Source organism: Scatophagus argus, chromosome 1 (assembly GCF_020382885.2).
Source record: "Scatophagus argus isolate fScaArg1 chromosome 1, fScaArg1.pri, whole genome shotgun sequence".
Lineage (NCBI taxonomy): Eukaryota > Metazoa > Chordata > Actinopteri > Scatophagidae > Scatophagus > Scatophagus argus.
Window position 1 is genome coordinate 21892708 of NC_058493.1, and position 21396 is coordinate 21914103.

General features: G+C 44.1%; 1 protein-coding gene across 2 annotated transcripts; it reads left to right on the forward strand.

Moving 5' to 3' along the window:
- The first annotated feature begins 603 nt into the window (after positions 1-603).
- On the forward strand, positions 604-21126 carry fn1b (fibronectin 1b). Of its 2 annotated transcripts, XM_046391452.1 has the most exons (46): positions 604-898; positions 1181-1306; positions 1646-1783; positions 2066-2197; positions 2576-2713; positions 2802-2948; positions 3070-3252; positions 3379-3561; positions 3783-3959; positions 4456-4611; positions 4727-4855; positions 4979-5122; positions 6522-6643; positions 7529-7697; positions 7790-7966; positions 8384-8512; positions 8628-8717; positions 8825-9019; positions 9553-9831; positions 9925-10188; positions 10291-10385; positions 10864-11032; positions 11155-11241; positions 11449-11640; positions 12524-12802; positions 12952-13143; positions 13264-13353; positions 13795-14061; positions 14156-14272; positions 14361-14522; positions 14621-14776; positions 14902-15018; positions 15216-15485; positions 15575-15762; positions 15851-15938; positions 16039-16218; positions 16313-16402; positions 16715-16903; positions 17040-17129; positions 17572-18026; positions 18134-18272; positions 19150-19311; positions 19415-19540; positions 19647-19753; positions 19921-20016; positions 20370-21126. In XM_046391452.1, exons 1-46 carry the CDS (start codon positions 760-762, stop codon positions 20445-20447), a joined length of 7398 nt encoding a protein of 2465 aa, XP_046247408.1. In that variant the 5' UTR covers positions 604-759; the 3' UTR covers positions 20448-21126. The 2 variants fall into 2 exon arrangements, with proteins under 2 accessions (XP_046247408.1, XP_046247418.1); XM_046391462.1 differs by lacking the exon at positions 12524-12802.
- Positions 21127-21396: the final 270 nt, after the last annotated feature.

Sequence of the window (21396 nt, forward strand, 5' to 3'; positions counted from 1 at the left end):
TCCCAATAGTAACACAAAACCCAATCCCAGACCTGGAAGAACATTTTAGGATTTGGGGGACTCTAAATCAGAGCACCAAATATCCTAAATGTGGTACAGCAAGTTGAGAATGCAAATAACAAATCATATCAGCCATTAACATGCAGCTATGTTGCATAACAATGTGCCAGAGTTAAAGCTGAAGAAAGTGTGTAATAATATTTATAGTCAAAATTTGCACACTTTGCACTCTGCGAAGTTAATTCACTTAAACATCAATCTGAAAGATTCTCAGAAAGGTTTCGGGTTTATCCTGACAACACATCACTGTTTCTTATAGGGAATAAGATCTATATGGTGTCTGCCACTAGCTTCTAGCGAGCTGTAGTGTTTGATATTTTTCTCTGACGCTCTGCATTTCAGGTATGAAGGACCCTGGTGCCACCTCAGCTGGACTAATCTTCTCAGACTTCAGATGACTTTCCCGTCTTGTGGCTCCTTGTGGAACCTTGTGGTTCCTTGAAAGTGAAGCGTCGAGTGTCAGTCTTGCCCACACGGGTCATCCAAACTCCAGTAAAGGCCCTCCCCTTGCATGATCGGGTATAAAACCAGTGCGCTCCCTTCTCCTCAGTCTGGCGCACCAGCTGCGAGGAGGCAGCGGGGAACAGAGAACAAGGGACACAACTTGCATTTCTCCAAGCTTAACTTGTGCACTTGGCTTTGTTAACAAGAAACTTAAAACCTTAAAACTTAACCTTGTAATTCAGGTTTTTCCGCAAAATGACTGGTAGCCCCCTGACAGGGTTACTGGTTGCGCTTTGCGTAAGCAGCGCAGTCCACGGCTTGCCAAAGAGCAAAAGACAAACGGGCCAGTATCAGGTGTATCCTGACCTCCGTGACGCAGCGGCCGTTACTCCAGGTTGGTAGACGGACTTCAGCTTTTAACTTTTCTCCATGTGTAAAAATGTAAGAACGATTTTTTTTCTGCATTAGAAAGTGATTTCTAGTGCGTGCTGTGCCAATAAAAGTAATTCATTGTAACTCATTCTTTAATTATTAATAATAATTTTATTTTGCATTAATTCGATCTATTATTCCTTTTCAGATGAAATCAAATCAAATCAAGCAAACCTTTTATGGCCATTTTACGGTCGTTATGTAACACTATTTTGTAACAATATTCTCATCATATGATTTCTAGTCGGCTGTGAGGAAAACGGTCGATCGTTCAGGCCGAACGAGCAGTGGGAGAAAGTCTACCGCGGTAGTACACTGGTGTGCACCTGCAATGGAGCAGCAGGCATCAAATGTAAAACTAAGCCCGAAGGTCAGTGAGAGACCGAGCGGTTTGATGCAGAAATGTCTTAACAGGCTATTTCTTTACACTTCTCACATCTGAAACGAGTGAAAACTGACTTTGTTTTGGAATAATTTGCTCCCCTCCCAGTCCAGTGCCACCTGTTTCAAAAGTGAATTAAAAGTAGTCCCCCAGACCATGACTAAAACACCAGACCTCAGTTAACAATGTTAATAAAGAAACAAAACAGACAGATTGACATGTCCGCTTGTTCAGTCATCTGTGCGTATTTACGCAGCAAGAGAAATAGCAACACGTTCACAATAACATGGCCTTAACCTTTCAGTGTTTCCTCTGTTTCTTCCTCAGTGGAGGAGACCTGTTATGACAAGTACAATGACCGGACATACCGAGTCGGTGAAACCTACGAGAGACCGAAGGACGGGATGATGTGGGACTGCACCTGTATTGGTTCTGGTCGGGGCAAGATCAGCTGTACCATTGCAAGTGAGTGACCAGAACAGTAAACTGCCTGTATTTTACAAGTCAGCGCTAAACGTGCAGGAATTATTGTAAAATAATCCTTTCTTTCCCCCCAATCCAAATGAATGTGGTTTATCTTAGCATGATTCTGTCAGTTGTGTTTCCTTCGTGCGTTGCAAACATGTACCATTATCTCATTTTAATGAAAGGATTACTTAACTTGTAGTTATTTAATATAAAATCTGAATGATGGATATGTGTCATGGTGCATAAGGACATCTTTTTAAACCTATGGAACATCTACAGATCGTTGCCATGAAGGTGGGAGGTCTTATAAAATCGGGGACACTTGGCAGAGGCCTCATGACACAGCTGACTACATGCTGGAGTGCGTGTGTCTCGGAAATGGCAAAGGAGAGTGGACCTGCAAACCTGTGGGTGAGTACTTTCACCTCCATAAATTTAAACCAGGACGCCGACACGTTCCATATGGACCCTAAATCAATGTGAAACATCTCAACTTGTACATGCAAGCTTCTATATTGAGCTGCCACCACACACGTATACCCACACAAAAACTTAGAGATAGGGTGCTTTCCCAGAAGCATGACTGTGTTTGAAACTATTGTAAATATTTGACAGTAGTCCAGACAAATAAGATAAGTGTGTGAGAGAGCACGCCTCTCCTCTTTGCCCAGTTATTGATTTCCTCTCGGTTTATTTCTCCTGGAAATGTCTGTGCACTGTGATGTTACAGTATCTTGTGACAAAATGCAGTTGCAATAAATGAAGGCTGTCTGGTGTTTTGTGTTGTAGCTGAGCGCTGCTACGACAACACCGCTGCATCTTCGTATGTCGTGGGGGAGACCTGGGAGAAACCCTACCAAGGCTGGATGATGCTGGACTGCACCTGTCTAGGAGAGGGAAATGGACGCATCACGTGCACCTCAAGGAGTAAGAGGAATATAAACACAAACACACACACTTTTACACTTTTACATGCTCGAGTGGTGGTTGCTGACCGCTGTTGTTCTCCAACCAGACCGCTGCAATGACCAGGACACCAGGAGGTCCTATCGTATTGGAGATACATGGACAAAGACGGACACAAGCGGACACCTCCTGCAGTGTCAGTGTTTAGGAAACGGCCGTGGAGAGTGGAAGTGTGAGAGACACAACGCAGGCAGAAGTAAGACTCAAAATCTTACTCAAACTCTTGCTCAGGTTCAGTTCGGCCAGAAATGGAAAACATTTTAGCTCTGATCCTCTCAGCATTCACAGCCCTGACATTCATCATTCTTTCATTACAGCCACGGGTGCAGTCGTGTTGACCCCCACCCATACAAAGCAGCTGACCGAGCTCTCCACCGAGGGGACGTGCCGCACAGACTCAGGAGCCACCTACTACGATGGGCAGCGTTGGTTCAGAAGCCAAGGCAGCAAGCAGATGATCTGTACCTGTCTGGGCAATGGAGTGAGCTGTCAGGAGTGGGGTGAGCACAGGACCAGTCACAGCTGTGTTATGTCTAGCACTCAATAAATCACCACTGTTAGATACACATTGCTTTGTCTCTGCTATATTTCCCATTTTCTCACTCTCCCCTCTCTTGTTTGTGCAGAGGCCAGGAACCAGGCATATGGTGGCAACTCTAATGGTCAGCCATGCGTGTTCCCTTTTGTCTTCATGGGAAAGACGTATTATTCCTGCACCTCAGATGGACGCACAGATGGGCAGCTCTGGTGCTCTATAACCTCAAACTACGAGAAAGACCAGCAGTACTCTTTCTGTACCGAGAAGAATGGTGAGACTCGGGAACAGGGATGTAAAGCTGGGCTTTACCATTTTATTAGTTATAGTTAGTTATTAGATATATTGGGATGACGTTTGCCTTTTTATTGAATAGTCAGCCAATCAGTGTCATGCATTTAAGGTTCCCTCCTCTTATCTTAAAACTGTCTGTAAAAATCTACCATAGAATTCCTTTTAACACACAGTAACTCTTGCGTTCCCTCTCTATTCCAGCCATTGTGACAACACTTGGTGGAAACTCCAACGGCGCCCTGTGCCACTTCCCCTTCCTCTACAGCGGCCGTAACTACACCGACTGTACCGCTGATGGGCGCCGTGATGGCATGAGATGGTGTGGTACCACCCATGACTACGACACGGACCAGCGCTTTGGATTTTGTCCCATGGCTGGTGAGTGATTGTGCAGATACAGACACCACCCAACACTTTTACAGATTTTAATACCTATTCTACCTTTAATGTGTTTAAAGGAGAGAGCCAAGGCTAACTGGCTGTGTCCAGTCTTTATGCTAAGCTGTGTTAGCAGGTTTCTGATATTTAAATTTTAAACTAACAAGCCATAGATGTATTTTTTGTACAGTATGTGATTACGCTAAATGGTTTAATCTACATCTCATCTGGTTGTCAGATGTTTGGCTGCATGGGTCAATTGTAGACAACTGGAGATTGAATAACTAACATTAAAGGAGGGAGGGTTTATGGTAATGGGAGGGTAATGTCTCCACCAGGCCTGTTGCATAACATATATAGTCATGACACTGGGCTAAGTGGACCAATGAGGATTCCCTGGCAACATGAGACATCCCTGGCAACAGAGGCATCAAAAACACAAACTGCAAGTACTCTACATTTTTTCTTCTCTTTTTTCCTGTTATTCTTCATTTAGCCCACGAGGAGCTGTGTACCACCAGCGACGGAGTGATGCACCGCGTAGGCGACAAATGGGACAAACGCCATGATGTCATGGGTCACATGATGGAGTGCACATGTCTGGGCAACGGTCGTGGGGAGTGGAGCTGTGTTGCTTACTCACAGCTGCGAGGTCGTAGAGCTAAAACAAATCTATTCAAGTGTTTTAGAAATGCCTTGAAGTAGTTACAGTGTAGTAGTACTAAAGTTTTTTGTTGCTGACTTTACTCCATCTTTCACATGTCCAGACCAGTGCATTGTTGACGGCTTGTACTATGAAGTGAACCAGGAATTCTCAAAGCGCCACGACGAGGGCTACATGATGAACTGCACCTGTTATGGACAGGGACGTGGACGCTGGAAGTGTGATGCAATTGGTGCGTTTGGCTTGTTAACTCAGCTGTTGTAGAATGAAAATGCTTTTCGGATGAAAATTACAGCCCCGTCTTTCTCTGTCCCGTCCACTCAACTCATTTGTTTTCTTCTGTTTTCTACAATAGATCAGTGTCAGGAGCCACAAACCAGGGCCTTCTACCAGATCGGAGAGACGTGGGACAAAGTCATTCATAACATCCACTACCGCTGTTATTGCTATGGCAACGGGATTGGAGAGATGAGATGTGAACCTCAGCAGACCTACCAAGGTAGGAAAAATAATCCTCCCACCATCATCCGTTTAAAGCTGCATTCTTCTCCGTTTGGTTTCCAGCTGTTCCTGGGTGTGGTCCACATGGTTTGCATTTCAATACAAGGGATGTAAACCGATGTGGACCATTAGTGGACTGATGGTTTAAGTGTATATAAACATCACAGGACCATAAAAGTAATCTAGAAATTAACCAGAAGACTTCAATTACTGCCCTACTGATGCAGTCTTTATTATCTTAAAAAGTTGCTCCTTATAACGTCATGTCTTCTTCATTAACCTTGCATTTAGGTGCTTTCTTGCGAGTGATCAGAATTAAACTAATGCAGCAATAACAGGAAGTTAGCGAGTGAAAACAGGAACTGTGAACAGCTAAGCTAAACTCAACACAACCTTTCGATGTGCTCAGATTTCACCCTCAGCATCATTTTATAATTTGTGTAGAATCCAGTTGTAAAATTGAATGTGAATCGAATTTGATATAATTTGATCTGATGTAATTGTGATAAGTCTGATTTGTCTGAGTGTTTTAAATTTTTAAACCTCTACAATTATAATGTGATGTGAATTTCAGCTTTTTTGTTAATGTCCTCTCAGTCCCTTCTGTAACTTTTCCACAGAGTCAGACAGCTGTTAGAGTTTAATTTGTGTTTGCTATACTTATTAAACTCCCCTGGATTGGCCTCCTTCCTCTCACCTACCCCTAACCTCCCATCACACGTCAATGAAATGAAAAGTTCCTTGCCAAGCTAGCAGAGGGAAGTGGGGGTTTCGAATTTTTCTCGACTTTGAAGTCTGGCAAATGGAGAAGTGTCGGCCAGTCGCATCACCCCCGTCTTTCCCTTCGTCTTTGTAGTATGGAGAGGTCTTTCCTCCCCTGCCTGGTGTTGTTGTACCGACCTGCTGGCCTGGACAGAGGGTGGGGGTGGGGGTGGCCTTATATGTACCTACTGCCATTAGGGTCTTCTTTGGTTTTGGTAAAAGTTGCTTAATACGGCACTTTGTACTGCAGCACATTGTGTGTCCTGACCTAAAAAAATCGCAGTTGCAACATTTGTCTGGAGTGTGTTTGTGTATGTGCAGGGCAACAAGTTCTTGGTGTGTGTTCTTGGAGGGAACTCGATAAACTGTGATGAATATAGTACTCCGGTGTTATGTCACACCGTAAGATGTCAGTAAGTGTTTGAACTGGTTTAGCACCATCCCGGTGTTTTGTTTTTGGCCCAAAATGATCAGTCTGTCTCACCAAAAAGTAGCCAACTTTCACCCACTCTCTCTTCAGGTAACACTGACATATTATATGTCTTCAACAATGTGTGAGTCTTTTCCTCACTGCTAATAGCAGCTTTGTTCGTGTCTGTCCTGGTGTCTTTCCCTCAAATATTTTTCTTTAACAGATGGCCACAGACCTGTCCAGGTCATCATCACAGAGGCAGGAAAGCAGCCGGACTCCCACCCCATTCAGTGGAACGCGCCTTCATCCGTCCACATTACCCAGTACATCCTCAAATGGAGAATTGTGAGTTGCCCTGTGTAAATGCTCAATTTTTTCCCCCTCAAAAGCAAACAGTCTGAATGAGGTCAAGAGCGTTTGGTAATGCTGACTGAAGTTTGAGCATGGACAAACAAGGTGAACAGAGGGTACACGAACTCCCCTTTACAGTCTGCATATACAAACACACAGGCGGAAGTAAGACTCAAAATCTTACTGCTTCTTTTTGTACAGCTTCCAGGGGAAATATCCCCCTCGCTGTGATTTTTCTCTCACACATCTTTTTCTCTTTGAACACCTCAAAGACTGAAAAGTTGCTCGAAATGTTTATGTAGTTTAATTGAAGTCAAAAAGATTTCCTCCGAAGGTGTTTGTATATTTTGGACTCAAAATCCGCATCTGGCCTTCCTGCTGAGAAGGTTTGTAGTTTTCCGACAGAGTGCAAAGCCAGCCTAAACACTTTTAAATCAGGATGTGGCAGTAGATGGGTCTGAGCCAATGTCCAGTCCAAAATATACAGGCGGCCATAAGACCTCCTAATTTTCTGAATTAATTAATGATTCCAGTAAATCCTCTTAAATTTGTCATATCTGTACCATCAAAATTTTTCATTACTTTAGAGTTTTATGCTCACCTTCTCGAGAACAAGCTGCTCTGGAACTTTTGATCATATAACATGGTTTTCATTAGCGGATGGAGTTTGCCCATTCATAAGCACTGAAGCATTTTTCTTGCCCGCATTCTCATAAAAGCTGAGGTTTGGAGGTCACTCTTGAGCTTGGAGAAAACTTAAGCTTTCGATCATATCACATGACCTTAAAAAGATAAAGACTCAATTCAAATGAATGATTTACATTGCTAAAAGCTGACATAAATCCATTGACTCTTCATCTTTTGTACCCCTTCTGGTAGAAAAATACCCGCGGGCCCTGGAGGGAGATTACAGTCCCTGGCCACATCAACTCTTACACCATCAGTGGGCTGCGTCCAGGCGTCACCTACGAGGGTCAGCTGATCAGCATCCTGCACTACGGACGCCGCGAGGTCACACGCTTCGATTTCACCACTACCCATGGTTCCTGTGAGTAGACCGGAGCAGTAACATTCTTTCCGCACAATGCCACAAATCTACAGAAATTTTCACAGGAACATCATATCCCTTTATCTCTCAAGTGGAGACATCGGAGGGAGAGACGGCCCAGCCGGCCCGAGTGGTGGACACCTCTGAGTCGGTGACAGAAATCACCTCGAACAGTTTCGTCGTGTCGTGGACGTCAGCTTCCTCTACCATCTCTGGCTTCAGGGTGGAGTATGAGCTCAGTGAGGATGGCGCCAAGCCGAAAGTCCTGGGTGAGTTCCTTTGGCTGTTACTGAATACTCTTTAATGTCACATGCAAATAATTGAATGGATTGATTTAAGGAGTAGTTTTTCTGTCGAGGTTATAACCGATGTATCTCCCGTTAAATGCGATCAATTGAGTTGTTGTTTTACACACTGTGACACCAACTCTTGTATGAGCTGTCAGCATGAATGATTGTGGTGTAAGTAATTTTATTGAGATAGAGCCATACTGTAAAAAAAGCCAATTAAATACCTGGTGAGTCAAGGTACCTCATCACACTGCAGCATAAATCATATAAAAACCCAGTTTCCACATTGAGCAGCCTTCTTCATTCATTTGCAAAGAGAACTGGCATAAACTCGTACTTCACAGAAAACAAATATACCTGCATGTTCGTTAATGAACTTTTTGTTTGCTTCTCCAGATGTCCCTCGCACAGCCACCTCTGTCGCCATCAGTGACCTCCTGCCAGGACGCAGATACAACGTCAATGTCTACGAGCTTCCAAATCAGGGAGAGCCAAACCTCATTCTGGCTACTTCTCAGACCACAGGTATTAGAATCCTTCTTCTCTTTCTTGGTCATGACAATCAGCTCAAGATTAAGATGTCGTACAATTTTTACACAAAATAGGGTGTTAATGATTTCCGTTCTTTTCCTATGCCCAGCTCCTGACACCCCTGCTCAGCATGCAGTCGATGAAGTGGGAGAGACCTCTATCCGAATCAGATGGACCAGGCCTCAGGCTCCCATTACTGGTGAGGAGCTTGTCTTTATATCTGTGTTCATTGTGATTGAAATTAGCAGTTTGATATAGAGGTCATGTTATTCTGGCTGTGTGTAACCACATGTTTGTGATTGCCAGGGTATCGTGTGGTGTACACACCTTCAGTGGAAGGCAGCAGCACTGAGCTGAACCTGCCAGTATCAGAGACCTCAGTGAACCTGGTTGACCTCCGGCCCGGTCTTCGTTACAACATCAGCATCTACGCTGTGGAGGAGGACCTGGAGAGTGAACCTGTTTTTGTCCAGGTCAACACAGCTGGATCTCCTTTACCAGGTACAAACAGATACCACATCTTCCAGACTGTTTATTTAGTGCTTCATAACTTAAACCAGTGGCAGATTTTTTTATTTTGTTCAAACATTCACATTATGTTATTGTATTCTTTGGTTGGTACGTTATTTGCTTTAGATCATCCTGTGTCTTCTGGTTGTCAGTGAAAGCTAAGCAGATTGAGTTTATACTTGCAGCTGAAGATTCCTTATAGGGCCAGGGAGCTTTATGAAGGGCTGTCCAGTGTTTGGGAAAGACTGTGCTTATCAAAACATTACTTTGTCAAAATATGCTTTCAGTCATACCTATACCATTGTAATATCTTCTCACTGGCTTCTTATATTCATCTTATTTGTGGCCCTTGGATGAACTCTCTTTAATTCAGACACAGATCTGCTCTGATGTAGTTGGAGCATTAAACTGGAATTCCAACTCTTTCTTACATGTTCTTTTCATGGCAAAATGTACTGCTAGGTTGAGAGTACCTGTAAGTCTGATTGAGCCTTGTGAATCGATCAACCCCTTCCCGTCCACAGAGGAGGTCCCGGCACCCACAGACCTGCAGTTCTATGATGTTACGGATGTAAAGATCAGCATCACCTGGACCGGTCCACCCAGTGAGGTGACCGGTTACAGGGTGACCTTCTCTCCTGTTGGTCCTGATGGCACTGAGATGAGGCCCCTGCCCCTTCCGATCTCTCCCAATGCATATGCTGATATCACTCACTTGCAGCCGGGAACACTGTACCGCTTCTACATCTACGCTATCAATGGTGGAGTGGAGAGTGAGCCGCTTGTGGGAGAAAAGTCTACCAGTATGTATCACCATATACAAAGGAGTCCAAATAAGACTGGGGGAAGATTTTTTTTTTTTGCCTCACATATGTTATATTTTCTAACTCCTCCAGAACCTGATTCGCCCACCGATGTACGTTTCAGCGACATTGGCCCTGACAGAGCTTTGGTCATCTGGGAGGCTCCGCGCGCCGTCGTCACTGGCTATCGTCTCTTCCTGAGCATTGAGGGCTCCAACCCCGTTGAGAAGAGGATCCCGGGCAGGGTCACCCAGTACCCTTTGAGGAATTTACGTCCAGACACCAGATACACTGCCATCCTCCACTCTGAGCTGGACAATGAGCTCAGCGAGGGCGTCACCTCATATTTTACCACCAGTCAGTATTCAGAGAAACAGAACATCACTGGAGAGTAAAGTACATTATTACAATGAATTTACCGGTAATCTGATTTTTTTCCCTATTCTGTCCTCCTTCCAGCTCCTCAGATGGGAAATGCTCCTCCTTTCAGCACTGAAGTCACTGATACCTCTATCATCATCACCTGGATACCTGTCCATAGGTTCAGCTACAAGGTAGGCAGCTGGATCATCGACTTTTCAGACCAATTCTGTCCTTAATGTGAGCCCCATGGAGCCTTTTAGCGCCTTTTAGCTAACTGTTCTGGTTTTATAAACTGCAACTTTACTGTTTTGGTTTAGTCTCATCAGTGAGCTCTGATAAACTGGTGAACATAGTGGACCATTTTGCAGAGAGGATAAATAAGAGAGTAAATATTGGACCTAAATTTTTTTGGTGGTCTGACACATGAAATTAAATTAATGCTAATTTTCTCCGTGTCTACTGGATATGTAAATAGGGAATAGCTTACCATATGAACTTTATAATATATGTGAATATTGTGTTTATAGCTTGTTGTGTTGCCTCCGGGTGGCTCAGTTAATGCAGGTTTAAACCTAATGCAGGTTAACAAACCTAATGTCTTTGCTGTGGTGTATTTTAAGTATATTTTCTAGGTTTCTAATCTTTTCATGTATGTCTCCCCCTCCTCAGCTGTCTGTGCTCCCCAGCCAGGAAGGTGAGTCTCCCAGAGAGGAGACTTCTGACTCTGGCCGTATTTATATTCCTGGCCTAATTCCTGGGACTCAGTACACCTATAGTGTTCAGCCCATTTTCAACGGACGCAACCGTGGAAACCCCATCACCCGTAATGTTGTCACTTGTACGTATCTAACTCACTTTAACTGACTCCTAAATGGTGACTCCTAAACAAAAGAAGTTGTATTAGCTGATCAAATCAAGTTTAACGTGTTCCTGTCATGGTTTGCTTTCCTGTGCTTGCAGCCCTTTCTCCTCCCACTGACCTCAGAGTGGAGTCCAGCCCAGACACAGGAGATCTCACTGTCCACTGGGTAGCCTCCAAAACACCAGGTAAATATTTACTATGCTCCCCACGCACATTGGATCCTGTCAAGTCTGGACCTTGGCCTTCAATGGTTTTTTTTCTTTTTTCACCGGGACAAACGTCTCTTCTCTGCATTTCCCATTCGTTTCACATAGTGACTCATAAATTACAAAAACCTCTTGACATTATGTTCTATTCCCTCCATATTTGTCATGCCGCTCCACCCTCTGCAGACATCACAGGCTACAGAGTGACAAGCACGCCAACCAACGGCCAGCGAGGAGACTCCCTGGAAGAGTTTGTCCGAGCTGATCAAACCTACTGCATGCTAGAGAGCCTGAATCCAGGGGTTGAGTACAACATCAGTGTATTCACTACCAAGGGTCATTTGGAAAGTGTGCCCGTGTCCACTGTTGTCACACCAGGTAGGAGTCATCAGGAAAGCTGTCACACATGTTAACAGACATCACCTACTACGTCCACATAAACCACCAGAGTGTCTTTGTGCAGGGGAAAGAGAGAGAAATAAATAGACAGATTTACCATTAAAGGCAATATCCAATTCCAATATTTTGTCTCCTGTTATTACAGGAATATTTACATTGTTCCACCCCATGAGTACATCTCTTTGAAATTGGCATAGTTTAAAAAGAAAAGATGAAAAATAACTTCAAAACAGCCTCCCAAGCACAACTGAGACACAATTTTTCTCTGCTTTGGTGTCCACCACCACCACCACAAACATCTTGGTCTTTTTGCCAGATGTTTAACTTCACCAGTTGGTTGCTAACCTCACCTTGTCAACAGTGCCGGGCAGATTGCATGCCGCTTCAAACAAAGTGGATGAGAGCAGTGAGATCCAACTCAAAATGTAAATGAGCAATAAAACCAAAATGATGGGGGTCAACCTCCTCTTGTGAAAAAAATCAAAAAAAGAAAGACATTGTGTCGATCAGCTTTAATTATCATGTCCTACTACTAACATGGTGTGTCTGACTGTGGCTAACCTATCATGCATGGAGAACGTGTTTATTAATTGGGATGGTGATTTTTATTTTATTAATTATTTATTTTTTAGGCATGCCCAGGACAGTAGTATTAATCACTGCGTTAAGTATAAATTCTCAATGTGTATTGACTTAAGTCATTTGTAATTACCTCTATCCAGCATGGCTGAAGTTACACACTCTATTTCTGACTGCTTTATCTGGAATGAAATTCATATTTTTAATATAAACAATGTAATTATTATGGGTTTTCTGTCTGTCTAATTTTGCTTGCGCTTTGCCACTGACCTAACCCTTTCAGACATCCCCACACCAAGTCACATTGACTTTGTCGACATTACTGACACCACCATTGGCCTGCGCTGGATCCCACTGAACTATACTACGATTACTGCTTACCGGATAACGGTGGTAGCGTCAGGCGAGACCTTGCCAATTTTTCAAGATATGGTGGAAGCATCTGCTGGTTATTACACAATTCGTGGTTTGGAGCCAGGAGTGGACTATGACATCGTTATCCTAACTGTTACAGAAGATGGGGAAAGCGAGCCGACCACACACACAAAGCAAACACAAGCTGGTGATTTAACTCTTTCACTCCATCACTGGGATGGGTTAGGGTTTGGATCTGAGAGAGCTGAAGAATGCACTTTAACAGCACTTGAATATAAAGTCAACCCCTTTGTTTCTTCTGTCTTAGCTATAACTTTCAACCCCTCATTCTTCCAGTCATTCCTGCTCCCACCAACCTACAGTTCGGAGGGGTGGGTCCTGACCACATTAGGGTGACATGGACGGTCCCCCATGTTGCCGCACCAAGCGACATCTCACGGTTTGTCATCCGTTACCACCCCGTGGCCACAGATGACGACATCAAGGAGGTTAATGTCGGCGGAGCCACCAACACTTTCCTGCTGCAGAGTAAGACAAAATAAAGACTGTGTGTGTTTAAAAGTGTGTGACACAATACGTTAAACTCCAAATTGAGCCGTTTGTCTTTGCATGTCAAGCCCTTCTTCTCCTACTGTAATTTTCATACAGACTTGCTGCCCAACACCGAGTACCACATCAGCGTTGTGTGTGTGTATGGTGAGCGAGAAAGTCAACCAGCCACAGGGACTCAGAGGACAAGTGAGTATGACCAAGGGCCCTCTGAGACTTGTCCATTTTTCATGATGAATTGTGACATGTGAAATGTGCCACAGCTAAAAAAATTTCAAAACATTTAACAATTACACAGCCTAAAACTGCTGACTTCCCGAAAAAGTAGACCTACAGTATACTGTATATTAGACTATATCCTATTAACTTCTAATGTTACTGTTGTATTTCACAGACATACTTTAATGTTATTTGCTTTGTTAGTCTATTAAAAACATCTAATAAAAGACATTCACGGTGTCAGTTGTTAGCTGAGGATAACGTGCATGTATACATGTTTTGTGAGTGGATGTGCTGAAGAATTAATAATGGATTATGACACCAGTACAAGAAAAGTCCAAGTCAGTGACCTACAGATTGTTAAAAACTGTGCTAAGGATTGAACATTTTGCTAATACCTTTTCCCTCCAGCTCTGGACTCCCCCACTGGTTTGGACTTCTCCGAAATCAGTACCAACTCTTTCACTGTCCACTGGCTGGCTCCGACTTCTGCCATCACTGGCTACCGCATCCGCTATCAGAAGACGAGCGGTGGGCGACCCAAGGATGAAAGGCTGCCGCCAACCAGGACCTTCTTCACTTTGACTGGACTGACACCAGAGACAGAGTATCTGATACATGTGTATGCTGTCAGCAACAACCAGGAGAGCCTTCCTCTTTCTGGCACACAGGCCACCAGTGAGTTTCTATTCTGGATTCTACCTTTGGTTCTCCTTTTCTTCCCTTTTGAAATTCCTCAGCTGGATCTTGATCATGTTTTGATCCTTTCCAGTCTCTGACGCTCCCACTGACCTCAAGGTTACATCTTCCACCCCCACCAGCATCACCATCCACTGGGATGCCCCTTCTGTCTCAGTGAAGAACTACAGGATTACCTACGGAGGAACAAGTCCGTACATGTGTTTTGATCATTAGTTTCCAAGAAACCTCAGACCTACTCTGAGTTTTAACAGTCTGACCTCATTCACTCTGTCTAGGTGGCGAGTCTCCTCAGGAGTTCACGATCCCAGGTACTCAGACCACCGCAACCATCACGGGTCTGAAGCCTGGTACTGACTACACTATCACAGTCTATGCTGTCACCGGAAGAGGGGACAGCCCTGCCTCCAACACCCCGGTCTACATCACGCACAGGACTGGTACAGCAATGTGGAAAATATTTTTTTTTCTAAAATCAAATTGTTGAGAAGTTAAACTAAATCTAAAGCTTGTTATGTCTTGACTATCTCTCCTTTAGATACCGAGGCCCCGCCTCAAATGAAACTGACTGATGTGAGTGACAATGCCATCACAGTGCGCTGGTCTCCTGCTCAGGGACCCGTCAGAGGCTACAGAATCACCAGCGTCCCCAAGAATGGTCTTGGACCCTCCTACTCCGAGGTGGTGGCCCCTGGTAAGACAAGAAAGGATGGCTGTTGAGAACCAGGCTGTCTTCTTTACTTCATATAGATCTAATTTTAGATTTTTCCAACACAAGGTCTTGTTCTCACAGGCTCTTTTTCTGCTCCTCTGTTACAGATCAGACAGAAATGACGTTCACAGGTCTGATGCCCACTGTTGAGTATGTTGTGAGTGTCTATGCTCTGGGCAATGATGGACAGCCCTCTTCCCCTGTGGTGGAAAACGCTATCACTGGTTAGTTTGACATAATTCCGTAAAAACTGATCAAAGAAATACCTCAGCTACAGATAGTTTCTTTAAAAAAATGCCAGTGTATCACTAGGAACAGGAGCTGGTTTGCTAACCCGTCACTAATGAAGGTGATATAATGTATGTGAGATATCATACGCAAACAGTAGTGATACTTAAAAACATTTCTTCCTTTATTGCAGCTATGGACCGCCCCAAAGACCTGATCTTCTCTGACATCGACTCCACCTCCATGCGCATCACTTGGGACAGTCCCGATGGCACGGTCACATCATACCGCGTCCTGTACTCCAGCTCAGAGGAGGGCGAGAGAGAGGTGCGTCCTGCACCCCGAGGTGACCAGGACAGCGTGGTGCTGAGAGGTCTACGCCCTGGGACAGAGTACACTGTAAAAGTCATAGCTCTCCATGACCGCACACCCAGCAAACCGCTGGTGGGAACCCAAGCCACAGGTAAAAAGAAGAAAGAAAACATCGACACATTCACAAATTAATTTATGCGTTCTCCAACTCCAGTTCTAAACGCGTTTTTGCCGTCTCAGTAATCCCTGCTCCGACCAGCCTTGTGGTCTCAGATGTCAGTCCCTCCTCCTTCACTGTGTCATGGCACGCCCCCAATGCACGCCTGACTGGTTACCGTGTGGTCGTCAGCCCCAAGAATATCAACGGCCCCGCCAAAGAAATGAACGTTGCCCCTGACACCACGCGTGTTGTTGTGCCAGGGCTCATGGTAAACAGAGGTCTAGTCTCAATATGCTTATGAATTCATGGTCAGTCAATGGGTCAGCGAATGCCAACTGCTTGTCTGCGTGTTACAGGTGGCAACCACATACCAGATACATGTCTACGCTCTGAAGAACTCTGTCACCAGCAGGCCGCTGGAGGGAGAGGCGACCACTCTGGAAGGTAACAGGCCTCACCAGAAGAGGACACATTTCCACTCATCACCACTTTATATCCACTGTCTGTTTACTTGTTTACTGTCTGTTGTCCCTCCCCGTTGCAGATGTAAGTCCTCCTCGCCGTGTGCGTATCTCTGATGTGAAGGATACATCTTTCACACTCACCTGGCGCTCCAAGGCAGAAACCATCACTGGTTACCTCATCAGCGCCACGCCCGTTGTTGGCTCACACCCCACCATCAGCAGAAACATCCCAGGAGAAACAAACACCTACACTTTCACAGGTACATATGCAGAAGTTTTGGAAGTGTACATTTTTTTGTGTTTCAGTCTTGCTTTGAAGTATTTTTATGTTTTTTGGGGGGTTGTTTTTCGTAGGTCTGCAGCCAAACACCATGTACTCTGTTAGCCTGTATACACTGAATGGCCGTACAAAGAGCGCCCCATTCACCCTCACGATCCCGACAGGTAATACACAAATCTGTGTCTGATCTCTCAGTTTCATAATAATTAAGTTTACTTTTGATTTTGCCATATGTAGAAATGTCTAATCTCAATGATTATATGCAGTACATTACGTATATCCTGTACGATGTGAATACAAACAATATATCTATATGGACATAGAGTGTAAAACAGTGTCAGTTTTAAAGGGGTTTCACTGATTTTTACACATCAAAGCCTGTTCACAGATCTTAGAAAAAGTTGTATAAATGTTTTTTGTGGCTCCAGAAGCATCTGCACTATAAGATGATCTAACAATGACATTTTTCTTCATAGCTGAACCAGTAGTCCAGGCTCCCACCAAACTCCAGTTCACATCTCTAACCCCCACCTCCATCTCCTTCAACTGGCAGCCACCTGCCACACCCATCACGGGATACTACATCACCTATGAGGAGTCAGGAGGAGCACCACGAGAGCTCACCCCACGGCCCCACGCTGGCCAAAACTATGCCACCATAACTGGTATGTGCTCATCAGCCGGAGTATTTTCACTAGAAACACTACTGCCACTTAAGATACTGTATAGGGCATATTTGCTGTGACATTAACACACACTCTGCAGCTAATTCCAATATATGATAATTATTCTCCTCCTCAGGCCTCAGACCAGCCACAGAGTACATCATCAAGATCATTGCCATCCAGAACTCACTGAGGAGCACACCTCTGGTGGGCAACATCCGGACTCGTGAGTATTTAGAGACTTCTGCTCTGTATGGTGACAAATGTGATGGTTAAGGTGATAAATTCAAATGATGAAATGAAGTTCAAGTTCGTTAAACATCTTCTGAAACGTAAGTAAGTACGTTTAAGTTAAGTAGTTTGAATGGCAGCTTAAATCTGCTCGGCTGAACCAAATGTTTTGCTGTTACAGCCTCGAGATAAACTGCGGTGAATCAGTGTCAGGCTCCTAAAACAATAATACCACTTTTTATTTTGAATGCCTCCAGAAACGCCATTCAAAATATCTTGTGTGTTTGTAATACTGCATTAAGACACACATTGTAGTAACCCAGCAATGCTGCATAATCTGTTGCCTCCTGTTGGCTGAGATATGTCACTGCAGCCCTGCTCTACCTACCCCCCTCCTCTAACCTGCTTGCTTCCCTAACCCCGTCTCTCCCGCCCAGAACCAGACTCCTTGCTTCCCCTGCCTCTGCCCCAGCCACACCGCCCTGGAGGTTCTGGTGACAGGCTGGATGTGCCTGAAACTGACTTGGACAACACGGTCCAGGTCGTGGGCAACAATGGCCAGGATGGGCATGGTGGTCAGAGCCACCGTGTGGAGTACACTGAGCACAACAACAATGGATACAACAGATATAATGGGAACAGTGGCAACCCACAGTATCCCAGTGGACAAGTTCGTGAGCCCCTGGTTTTTGTACCCCTTCCTGATGCAGAGGGCCGCAGACGGCCCATCCTGAAGCTGAACTTTCCCGTCGGATCCACGTTTGGTAACGAGACAGGTGTGCCACAGGAGGCCCAGACCCAGACCACCATCTCCTGGCAGCCTTACAGGCAGAGCAACGCCTACCTGGTGTCCTGCCAACCTCTCACAAATGTGAACGAGAAGATGTTCCAGGTAAGAGGCAAGGGCCATGGTTTCCAGTCTAGCCCATATTCATCTGTCATATTCGGTGAGACCATTTGCTACATGTTTACAAACCTTTTGTCTGTGTCACTATTCAGTTCCGCCTGCCAGACACAGCCACCACTGCCACCCTGATAGGACTCACCCCTGGATCAAACTATAATGTGATCGTGGAGGCTCTGCTTGGGGCACTCAAGCACAAGATTCTGGAGCAGGTCATCACTGCTGGAAACACAAGTAAATATCTGAACTGAACTACACTGTATTTAGTCGAAATTCAGTGAAAAGCAACTCCTGATAACTGGGGATGCCTGTGTGTTATGCTGGAAGCAGCTTGTCACTCCATGAGGGTCTAAAATCAGGAATCATAGTTCAGTAGATACCCTCAAATAGTGTACATGTCCTTTATTTATCTCAGTGTAAGAGGAAATCAGGAAACCTTTTAACATTATAGAAAGACTTTTATTCTCTCTGTTTTCCCTGTTCCCCAGTGAATACAACCTTAGTAATACTAATTACGTATAATTTACAATAATTAACAGTAATTCCATCAGTTCAACAATAGTCATGTCATATTCGCCACTGCTGCTCAGGATGAAAATTATGGATATTTCTTGAATTTCAAGTGTAGTCTAACGTGTGCAACGGGCACCTTTGCTGAATTCTTGCTGATTGGCTTGTCTGAGTGATGACACTTTTCATTTTGTCAAGACTTTGTCAAAGTGTAAACAAGCAGAATTTTGACAGAAGGGAAAACAGTGGCTGCAGCTCATTTGATTCAACACTATTCTGTTTGCAAGCAGCAAAAACAGTAATGACTGTTGTTAATGCCTGCTCATTAGGTCACCCTAAATCAAACATGTAAGTAATAAGCAAATAGTAAATTATTTTACTAACTGCAGCAGGATGTACCATTAAAACTACATTGTTACTCTTGTTTTGAAATTTGTTGCACATTTTAGTTTATCCTCTTAAAAAAATACTAATGATAACAATGAAGTACCTAAATTAAAACCATCACAGTTGAAAAATAATTAATTCGAAAGGGCGCAGTTGTTACTCTGGCTAGTCAATATTCAGGTAATAAGTGGCTTACACACCCATTCTGCTTCAGTCCCAGATACAGCGCCATCCACTAAGGACTCTTGTTATGATGCCTTCACCGCAACCTACCATGACGTTGGTAGTGAATGGGAGCGGATGTCTGAAACAGGCTTCAAGCTGTGGTGCAGGTGTCTGGGCCTGGGCAGTGGTCACTTCAGATGTGATTCGTCCAGTAAGTTTTTGGATAATGTTTTTGACCGGAGTAAACAAGCATATTTAGAATTATATTTTATATTTCACATGGTTTCTCTAACTATTATTTCGTCCATCATTAGAGTGGTGCCACGACAGTGGCAACAACTATCGCATTGGGGAGAAGTGGGATCGCCGTGCAGAAAACGGTCACTTGATGAGCTGCACTTGCTTGGGAAATGGCAAAGGAGAGTTCAAGTGTGAACCACGTAAGGCCTCTTTAAGACCCAAAGAAATGTTCTATGACGGTCTCAAAAAAAGGTGTGAAGGGTTTGCATGTGAGTTCATGCGTATGTACGCCCTGTGCCCACCCAGATGACTCAGTGTGCTACGATGATGGCAAAGCCTACCAGGTGGGAAACCAGTGGCAGAAGGAGTACCTGGGTGCCATCTGTACCTGCACGTGCTTTGGAGGACAACAGGTAGGGCGCACTGGCCTCCCTGGCTTTGGTGGCTTTGGTGGCTTTGGGTCTGATGTTCGGTGTGACACAATGTATTGACTTGCGGTCACTTAGAGTTATATGAAATATCAAAGAATTACCGCTCGGGGACAAATAAAGGAATTCTATTTGGGCGTGTGTCTCATCAGGGCTGGCGATGCGAGAACTGCCGCAGACCAGGTGCTGACGTGGATGCCGATCTGCTTCAGCCAGTTAGATATGGAGATAATTCCCTACGCAAATTGGTGAGCAGAATTAACCTTAATATTTTCACGATTATGTTGTTGTTGATCGAGCTTTAGCACAGGGTTTCTTTGTATTTTGAGGCCTTTCACTCAGCTTTTCGTCCCAAGTCGTCATACAAAATTTGTTTAGATAATATTCTTCTATTTTAAACAAAATCAGTTGATTATACAGAAATTATTTTTTATAAACCAATTTATGCAGTCTATTTAATAATCTATTTTATTTCAAATCAATAAATAAGCACTGTATCAGCATCAAATTGCAGCACTTGAAGAGTGTGATCAAAACTAATGAAAACACAGGGTTGATTGTAACTGGGCATGAAAACTCACCCCTTTAAATCTTCCTCCAGAATATTCACTGCCCCATCGAGTGCCTCCGACCTGACCTGCTGGCAGACGCACACGTTCCTCAGAATCCCCGGGAGTAAACAATCGGTCATCTGACATGTACTTTGTTGCCTCACCGTCCATTCGCTGCACTGTCTCACCCTGTAGAAGCAACACTGTCTGCAACTGAACTAACTGCCTTGTGACTTTCTGACACCCGTTTAGCTGAAGATGTTAAAACTGCCCTGCTGCCTGATCAGAGTGATCCTCTTCTAAAGCCAGTCTTTTCACTGTTGACTGTCAAGTCTCTAAATCCAGGTTCCATAGGACAATGCAGACTGCTGCATTTTCTTTCCTGCGTTACATTTCCCTCCACTTGCTTCTCACCAGTCATAATCATACCATACTTTTGTTAAATTGGCGTTTGTTCTCCATATTCTGAGACATTGCCCAAAGAGCAGAAACTGTCAGAGAGTAAGCACTGTGTTAAAGAATGTCAATGTTGTTATTAACAAATGTTTGTCCATGAAAATGTGCGTTTTCTTTTCCGTAGCCCTTCTTGTTACTGAGGGGTCGCACTGCGTGTGATTGACACATTCTGAACTCAAATGTCTTTTTACTAATTTATCCCTTTTAATCTCAACTTGTGAATGTGTGAACTGGGATGTGAGAATTTGAACTGTTCTATTTTTGTATTTTGTTATCCGTGCCAAAGTTGTTTCTACTCTTGACAAGAGAAGTCCCTTATTTTAATAAAGCTGGAGAGATCCTGAAACTCAACTACCTTGTGATGTTAATTCGCTTTTTATAAATAAGAGCCCTGCCTTAATTTCCATCTCTCTGCCATCCACTCTCAAAAGGAACAAAAATACTAACAACGAAAAAAGAAAAGATTAAATAGATGAAATATAGGGTCTTGAAAAACAGGTAGGTAGTAAAAATGAACGAGTTTGAGGGCAAGCTGAAGCCATTTGGGAGGTGACAAAATCAGTTTCCTTAACATTTGATACAATTTAAAGTTGTATCATCAATCTGTCTTTGACGAGAGTC